This window comes from Herpailurus yagouaroundi, unplaced genomic scaffold (assembly GCF_014898765.1).
Source record: "Herpailurus yagouaroundi ecotype Mexico unplaced genomic scaffold, PumYag 77, whole genome shotgun sequence".
Classification (NCBI taxonomy): domain Eukaryota; kingdom Metazoa; phylum Chordata; class Mammalia; order Carnivora; family Felidae; genus Herpailurus; species Herpailurus yagouaroundi.
Genome location: NW_024412388.1, coordinates 18,223,188 through 18,231,979, shown reverse-complemented (window position 1 = coordinate 18,231,979; position 8,792 = coordinate 18,223,188). Strand labels below are relative to the sequence as shown.

The 8,792-nt window shown below is 46.5% G+C and overlaps 1 protein-coding gene across 10 annotated transcripts in view; it reads left to right on the top strand.

Annotated features, from left to right (window-relative positions):
- Positions 1-8,792, top strand: part of STPG1 (sperm tail PG-rich repeat containing 1) — a 62,473-nt gene that overhangs the window by 17,491 nt on the left and 36,190 nt on the right. For all 10 annotated transcript variants that reach the window (XM_040465022.1, XM_040465037.1, XM_040465044.1 and 7 more), the window contains one exon: positions 4,315-4,436. In XM_040465022.1, coding sequence (XP_040320956.1) covers positions 4,315-4,436 — 122 coding nt within the window. The remainder of the gene's footprint in view (positions 1-4,314; positions 4,437-8,792) is intronic.

The window sequence follows — 8,792 nt, the reverse complement described above, 5'->3', positions numbered from 1 at the left end:
TTCTTTACATGCCTATTAATTCTTTTTTTTTTTTTTTAATTTTTTTTCAACATTTATTTATTTTTGGGACAGAGAGAGACAGAGCATGAACAGGGGAGGGGCAGAGAGAGGGAGACACAGAATCGGAAACAGGCTCCAGGCTCTGAGCCATCAGCCCAGAGCCTGACGCGGGGCTCGAACTCACGGACCGCGAGATCGTGACCTGGCTGAAGTCGGACGCTTAACCGACTGCGCCACCCAGGCGCCCCTTTACATGCCTATTAATTCTTAACTGAACACTATATATTTTTCATTGTACCTGTTGGGTGCTGGATCCTTTTCCAGTCCTGTAAATTCTTATGCTTTGTTCTGGGATACAGTTAAATTACTTGGAAACAGTTGGAGTTTTTCAAGTCTTGCTGTTGAGTGTTAGCTGGGACCCGAGCCGCCTTAAGTCTAGGGGTAATTTTGCTCTATTTCGGAAGCAAAACTCTGCATACTCTATGTCCTCCGTATTATAAAGCTTTTCCCTCTGATGCGTGGGAACAGGAGGGTCTCCTGGTTTGGTGTAAGCTATTCCTGTACTGCTGTTCAGGTATTCATCTTTCGGCTGATTCTTTCCCCAGCTTTGGGTAGTTTTCTCGCATGTGTATCCCGAGCAATACTTAGAAAGGTACCTGAGGGGAAACCCAGTGCTGAGCTCCAGAGTTCTTTATCTGGGGAGCTCTCTTCTTGGATTCTCTGCTCTGGCAGCCCTAGCCACCTGGTCTTTCTGGGCTTTCGGATTCATTTACTCAACTCAAGAAGGCAGCCAGGCTCTCCCTGGATTCCTCCATCCTGTGCTGTGGCCTGGAAAGTTCTCCAGGCAGTAAGCTGGGGGCAATCCCACTGCTCTCTCATTTGCTTCCCATTTCTCGGGGCAGCCCCATCCTCTGTTGCTTCGTGTCCGGTGTCTTGAAAACCATCGTTTGATATATTTTGTCCATGTTTAACTTTTGTTTCCCTAGCTCAGAGGGCAAAGCCAGCCCCATCTTGGTTGGAAATGGAAGGTCAAATTATCCAGAGTGTTTTTTTTAAAAACTTTATTTTTTGGGGCACCTGGACGGCTCAGTCAGTTAAGCAGCTGCCTTTGGCTCAAATCACGATTTCGCGGTTTGTGGGTTCGAGCCCCACCTCAGGCTCTGTGCTGTCCCCGCGGAACCTGCTTCAAATCCTCTGTCCCCCCTTTCTCTCTGCCCTTCCCCCATTTGTTCTTCCTCCATCTCTCTGTCTCTCTCTCTCTCTCTCTCGCTCAAAAATAAATAAATAAAAATAAAAAAAATAAAAACCTCATTTTTCTGGTTATTCTCAAGAGGGTTGTTTTCATGCAGGAGGTTCTACCACAGCCAGAAGTGAAAGTGATCTTTTTATTTTATTTTTTAACGTTTGTTTATTTATTTTGAGGGGGCGGGGAGGGGCAGAGGGAGGGAGAGAGAATCCCAAGCAGGCGCCATGCTTGTCAGCACAGAGCCCGCTGTGGGGCTTGATCCCATGAACCGTGAGATCATGACCCGAGCCAAAATCCAAAGTCAACAGTTAACCGACTGAGCCACCCGGGCACCCTGAAAGTGATCTTTTTTTTAGTCAGGACGGTTTTTTCCTTCCCCTGGGGGAAATGTCCTTCCTTTTACCAAGGAAGAAAGAGAGAGAGAGAGAGAGAGAGAGAGAGAGGAAGGAAGGAAGGAAGGAAGGAAGGAGAAAAGAAAAGGAAAGGAAAGGAAAGAAAAGAATCCCCCTTTCTTTGCTGCCTTCTCTGCAAACTCTTTAAATCGCTCCATGGACTTTTATTTTATTTTTTTTATTTTTTAATTTTTTTTTTCAACGTTTATTTATTTTTGGGACAGAGAGAGACAGAGCATGAACGGGCGAGGGGCAGAGAGAGAGGGAGACACAGAATCGGAAACAGGCTCCAGGCTCTGAGCCATCAGCCCAGAGCCCGACGCGGGGCTCGAACTCACGGACCGCGAGATCGTGACCTGGCTAAAGTCGGACGCTTAACCGACTGCGCCACCCAGGCGCCCCAGCTCCATGGACTTTTAGAAACAAAAGCTAGGAAGCCTTGCGTCCGCTGTTTTCTGATTTGCTGTCTAGTTCGCTAAAAGAAAATTACATAGCCATCCACCTGCTAAATGGGGGTGGGGAGAGAAGGGAAGAAAATCATAAATACATCGTAGATTTCTCTCAGATGTTTTCTAACCAGACATTTCTTCGGCTTTTATTTGCTTCACCCTCAAGCCGAGCACATTGGGCTAGATCGCCCCTCATTATTCCACCCACTGGTGTGTGGGGAGCTGACTATGGGCCAGACTCAGAACGAGGAGGTGCAGCTTGGACCTTAAGAGCCTCGGCTCATTAGACCAACTGTGTTCAAACCCCAGCCGGGTGTTTCACTTAAGGGCGAGTGACGTCATCTGTCTAAGCCTCAGTTTCCTCATCTGTCACAGCACCTCCTGAGGGGTCCCTGTTGGCATTGGGTGTCTGAGTCTGAAAACCAGTTTTGTGTTTTCAAAAATTTGGAGACTAAGAAACGGGCCTCGAAGCCAGCTCCTGTGCAACCGCACCCCCACTCTTAACGCATCCCTCCTCCCTTCGTCTCCTGGCTTTTTCCGACTCTGGCACACATTTCCTCTACGAGGGTTCGGACTTGGATGTTGAGACATGTTGTGCGCATCCTGCAGAGTCAGGGTGGACCCCCATCCAAAATTTGGCTTGAAAGTCAAGATTGGTGATGCCGCACCAAGGGGACACGAAGAGGGGTATTCCTCACATCGTGAGGTTTTCTGGGGAGAGCAGGGTCGGCTTCCTAATCTGGCCCCAAAATGGCTCGAGAGAACCAGAGGAGAGAGCCACGTTTGGGGTTTTGTTGCGGTTAGTTGGTAGGGCTGGAGTGAGGGCAAGGGTTGGTATGGTTTGAACTTCTGGCTGGCACCAAAGGGGAGAGCCTCCAGGCCTTCTCCTCAGTTTACCCAATGTGGCTCAGAAGGGGAAGCCGGGGGCTGAGGCTTACAAGCTGTGAGCAGTCAGCCCCACATCGAAAACGGAGTCAGATTCTATCACCCTCACGGGTTGGAGTTTGGAATTGGTCTGCCGTGCAGAGAGATGCCCCTCGTGGAGCCTTGACAGTTGTCTCTCATGTGAGACATTCTCCCACACGTGGGGCCGGGCGGAGGAGAGCGGGGAATTTGTATATCATTTGTATGTCACAACCCGGACATCCACAATTTTAAGTTGATTTTCTATAAATGATGCTTCAGCGATGTGACCAAATCTCACTAGTTTAGTTGCCCTGGGGTGGGGAAATGCCAGATTACCAAGAGGGAAAAAAAAGTAAAGAGAATATTAAAAAAAAAAAAAGTTTCATGTTTACCTCCTATCAAAAGGCAAGTTTTTCTCCTATTCCATTTAAGATAACACTTTAAGGGGGCGCCTGGGTGGCTCAGTCGGTTAAGCGTCTGACTTCGGCTCAGGTCATGATCTCGCGGTCCGTGGGTTCGAGCCCCACGTCGGGCTCTGTGCTGACCGCTCAGAGCCCGGAGCCTGTTTCAGATTCTGTGTCTCCCTCTCTCTCTGACCCTCCCCCGTTCATGCTCTGTCTCTCTCTGTCTCAAAAATAAATAAATGTTAAAAAAAATTAAAAAATAAAATAAAATAAAACTTTAAGGAGTGCCTGGCTGGCTCAGTTGGTGGAGGGTGAGACTGTTGATCTCAGGGTTGTGAGTGTGAGCCCCACGTTGAGTGTGGAGATTACCTAAAAATAAAATCTTGGGGTGGGGGGGGGGGGGTGGGGCACCGGGACGGCTCAAAGGGTTGAGCCTCCAACTTCAGCTCAGGTCATGATCTCATGGTTGGTGAGTTCGAGCCCTGCACCAGGCTTGCTGCTGTTGGCACAGAGCCTACTTCACATCCTCTGTCCGCCCCCCCTCCCCCACCGGCCCGTCCCTCCTCTGCTTGTGCTCTCTCTCAAAAATAAACATTTAAAAAATAAAGGAAGAAAATAAAATCTAGGGACGCCTGGGTGGCTCAGTAAATTGAGCGTCCCATTCTTGATTTAGGCTCAGGTCATGATTCCAGGGTCATGGGATCGAGCTCAGTGTCAGGCTCCTTGCTGAGCGTGGAGCCCGCTTGAGACCCTCTCCCTCCCTCTGTCCCCCTCCCTTGCTCGTGTGCTCTCTCTCTGTAGCTCTCTAAAAAAATAAAAGTAAAAATATTGAAAATAAAATAACACTTTAAAATGCTCTTCGTTTCCTGCCTTTGTCAATTCTTCGTGCTAATTTTTACTTCGCTTTTGTTGTTCAGGTTTTACTGCTGCACATCCAGCACAATCCTCCTCCATTCCTTTTAAGAACCAGACTTCAACAATTCCAGAATCAGAAAAAAAGGGATTCAATAGTCAAGCCAAAAGATTTTATTATAAAAAGGTAATAACATCGTCCTAGAAACTCTGCATTTAATCTGGGTTTGAGCCTCGGGACGGGTGTGTGTGAGCCAGGCTGGTGCAGTTGTCCCTATGACCAATAGAGGGCAGTGTCACCCAAGGAGCCAATAGCCTCCTCTCCCAGTGTGCGGGAAGGTTAAGAAAGAGTTGGGAAGTTATTAGCTTCAGGGAGAACGATTGCGTCTGGACTCATGGTGCCATATTGTACCCCAAACATTTTTTTAAAGAAGAAATGTATTTTATTTTATTTTCATTATTTATTTTTTTTAACTTGTTTTATTTATTTATTTATTTTTATTTACATCCAAATTAGTTAGCACATAGTGCAACAATGATTTCAGGAGTAGATTCCTTAGTGCCCCTTAGCCATTTAGCCCATCCCCCCTCCCACAACCCCTCCAGCAACCCTCTGTTCTCTATATTTAAAAGTCTCTTCTGTTTTGTCCCCCTCCCTGTTTTTACATTATTTTTGTTTCCCTTCCCTTATGTTCATCTGTTTTGTCTCTTAAAGTCCTCATATGAGTGAAGCCATATGATTTTTGTCTTTCTCTGACTAATTTCACTTAGCATAATACCCTCCAGTTCCATCCACATAGCTGCAAATGGCAAGATTTCATTCTTTTTGATTGCCGAGTAATACTCCATCGTGTATATATCCCACATCTTCTTTATCCATTCATCCGTCGATGGACATTTGGGCTCTTTCCATACTTTGGCTATTGTTGATAGTGCTGCTATAAACACAGGGGTGCATGTGTCCCTCGGAAACAGCACACCCGTATCCCATGGATCAATGCCTAGTAGTGCCATTGCTGGGTCGTAGGGTAGTTCCATTTTTAGTGTTTTGAGGAACCTCCATACTCTCTTCCAGAGTGGCTGCACCAGCTTGCGTTCCCAAGAAGAAATGTATTTTAAAATTTATTATAAAAGTATAAAATTCAGGGGCGCCTGGGTGGCGCAGTCGGTTAAGCGTCCGACTTCAGCCAGGTCACGATCTCGGGGTCCGTGAGTTCGAGCCCCGCGTCAGGCTCTGGGCTGATGGCTCAGAGCCTGGAGCCTGTTTCCGATTCTGTGTCTCCCTCTCTCTCTTTGCCCCTCCCCCGTTCATGCTCTGTCTCTCTCTGTCCCAAAAATAAATAAACTTTGAAAAAAAAAAGTATAAAATTCAAGAATCCCAGGTATATGAAGTAAAAGGTAAAAATCCTTTTCTCTCCCTCTGGTCCCGTTCACTCTTTATGACAGGAGAGGAAATAACAAACCTTTCTTCAAATAACATAAAAGGAAAAATAAAAGGGTCGAATAAACTTAAAACCACCTTTGTGATAAAGACCCCCCCTTTTTTCAAACTTCCTTTAACAGTGTGTTGTTTCTGTTGCTGTATCCCCTCCCGCCCCGTTTCTCCACATATTTGTTTCTCTTTTCCTCGTTGATCTGGAAGATTCTGCATGGCTCCCCGGACTCCTCGTGGGTCCTCAAGTAGCTTGGGGTTGCATTGGCTAAAGGTTCAAGGGTCTGACGGTCTCCTCTCTCACCAGCAGGGGGCCGAAGCACCTCACAGACATCCTTAGTCTTTAAAATCTTCATTCCTTTACTCATTTAACCAAGATCTGTAGAATAACATTCTTTTGAAGGAGTCAACATCTCAGTTACCTTTGGCCACGTGGGGGGCCTCGTCAGGCCCCTTTGCCCCTCAGCCTGTTCCTCCTTTGTAAACAAGAACGCTGAATGAGAGGACGTTTAAATTCCTTTCACTTCTAACATTTTAGGATTCTAAGAAAGCAAATAATAAAGAATATAGGGTGTGTGTATAGGCTCGCGTGTGCGTGCACACCCACACGCACATTTTTAATTACTTGAAGGTTTACCTCAGAGATGATAAAGAAGATATTTGCTCAGGACTTTTCTCTCTTCTCCCTCTAGTTTCTGTGTCTGTGTTTTAACTGTCCACCGGTCTCTGTACCTTCTGTTTGGGGTCCTGTTTGTCAAGACAGTAATAATATGTTGCCCATCTCTAGAATACTTGCAGTCCAGCTTCCAATAAAAATGGTAGCAGCCACCATTTTATTGGTCCCTTCTAGGTGTGAACTCATTTTTAGACCATGTCCCTAATCCTCAGAACAATGCTAAAAGGAAGGGTTCATTGTCTTAATTTAACAGGAGAGGAAATCGAGGCTTAGGGGAGTTAAATGACCCACCCAAGGTCATTCAGCACAGGGCTCGGCACATAAGAGGCCCTACCTAAATATTTGCTGAATCAACCTGGAAAGAATTAGACCTCAAACCCAGGTCTAGCTCACTCCAAAGCCTCATGTTGTTTCCACACACTACCACACCTTTTGTGGCCCCCAGAGCCATGCGTTTGATTTATGAAAGTCAGCAGGTATGTTTCTGAAAAGGCCTTCACCAGAACAGCCCCAGCACAAGGTAGGGAAGGATGTCAGGCAATGAGTGTAGGCGCCCTTCTATGTGATCCGGTTCCCCAGACTCGCTTCCAGAAACTGAAGAGGCCGGCATTTCGAGTTAGCATTCAAACTACTACTTTTCAGAAACGTTTCTGCTCAAGGAACCAACGGGGCAACCAGCCCAAGCTGTAAGCAGCATCAGATACGGAAAGAAATCGCTCAGAAATTTGATTCATACTTTTCAGATGTAGTCACGTTGGTTTGACAACGTGGGAACTTTCATCTAGGTATTTGAAAGCCGTCTGTAAAAAAGTACGCAATTCTGTGGCAAGAGCACGGACGGGATCCGTAAATCAGGTTCCCTGTGTTCTGCCCTGTTAAGAGGCTGTGTGCCTTTAGACAAGTCACTTGACTTCTCTGGGCTTCGGTTTCCTCATCTGAAACACAAACAATTTAGACTATATAATCTTTTAGCTTCTTCAAGCTATAAAAACTGGAAAAAAACTTTTCTTGTTCCATGCCCATTATTCTCATTTCTCTTGAGGGAAATGGACACTGAGAAGTGAAAGATCTTGTGTAACATCACCCAATAATTTCGTGAGGCAATACAAATTAAAAACAGATTTTAAAACTCTGATGTTCACCACCCTTCTTAGGACATGAATCATCCGTACCCTGAGCCTGATCTCATAACTTGGTTGTATCCTCACATTAGTTCTGTGACCCATTTAGCACGTCTTTGACACAGAGAATCGGTGCCTTGTGAAATGTGCACTCACCTTGTCCGTCTGACTTTGTGGGGAAACACTGCCCAGCTCATATGCCCTGTAATCAATCCTTCACGGAGCTTGGTGTCGGGACTGGCAATTTAGGCTGCTAAAAATGAAGTCTGCTTCCCTGGACATTTTTACGATTATTTACAAATGTGCTGGTGACTCCGTGTGCATGAAGAGACATGCCTAATCTGGGGCAGAACGTAGCCCAGGAGGCTGATGGACGTTTTCTTCCTCCACCTCCCTGTTTCTGTCTCTATTTCCCTCTGGACGGTGGTCACTGCCTTCCAGGCTGTGTAACACTAATAATATCTTTGCATCATCTTAAAAGCAAGGATGTGGGGCGCCTGGGTGGCTCAGTCGGTGGAGCGTCCGACTTCGGCTCAGGTCACGATCTCGCGGTCCGTGAGTTCGAGCCCCGCGTCGGGCTCTGGGCTGACCGCTCAGAGCCTGGAGCCTGCTTCGGATGCTGTGTCTCCCTCTCTCTCTGCCCCTCCCCCGTTCATGCTCTGTCTCTCTCTGTAAAAAATAAATAAACGTTAGGGGCGCCTGGGTGGCGCAGTCGGTTAAGCGTCCAACTTCAGCCAGGTCACGATCTCGCGGTCAGTGAGTTCGAGCCCCGCGTCAGGCTCTGGGCTGACAGCTCAGAGCCTGGAGCCTGTTTCCGATTCTGCGTCTCCCTCTCTCTCTGCCCCTCCCCCATTCATGCTCTGTCCCTCTCTATCCCAAAAATAAATAAACGTTAAAAAATTAAAAAAAAAAAAAAAAAAGCAAGGACGTTATAATTGCGAGGCCCATGACTCTCAAGCCAGCTTATCCCTTCCAGGCTCTAATCAATGAATGCCAGTAGCATGCGTATACTGTATCCTCTAGAAGGGCTCAATTTAAACATACATGTTAATTCGATAGAGAGCCTGACAGTAAATCCACCGTCCCAGTTGGAAAGCAGGCCTGTATTTAATTTGTGTGAAATTGTAGAAAGCTAATATCATTTCATTGATTAACTTGATGAGGCACTGGATCAGGGATGTTTTACATGTCGAGTTATTTATTTATTTATTTATTCATTCATTCATTCCTTCATTCCTTCATTCATTCGATTAGAAAGAGAGTGAGCGAGGGGCGCCTGGGTGGCGCAGTCGGTTAAGCGTCCGACTTCAGCCA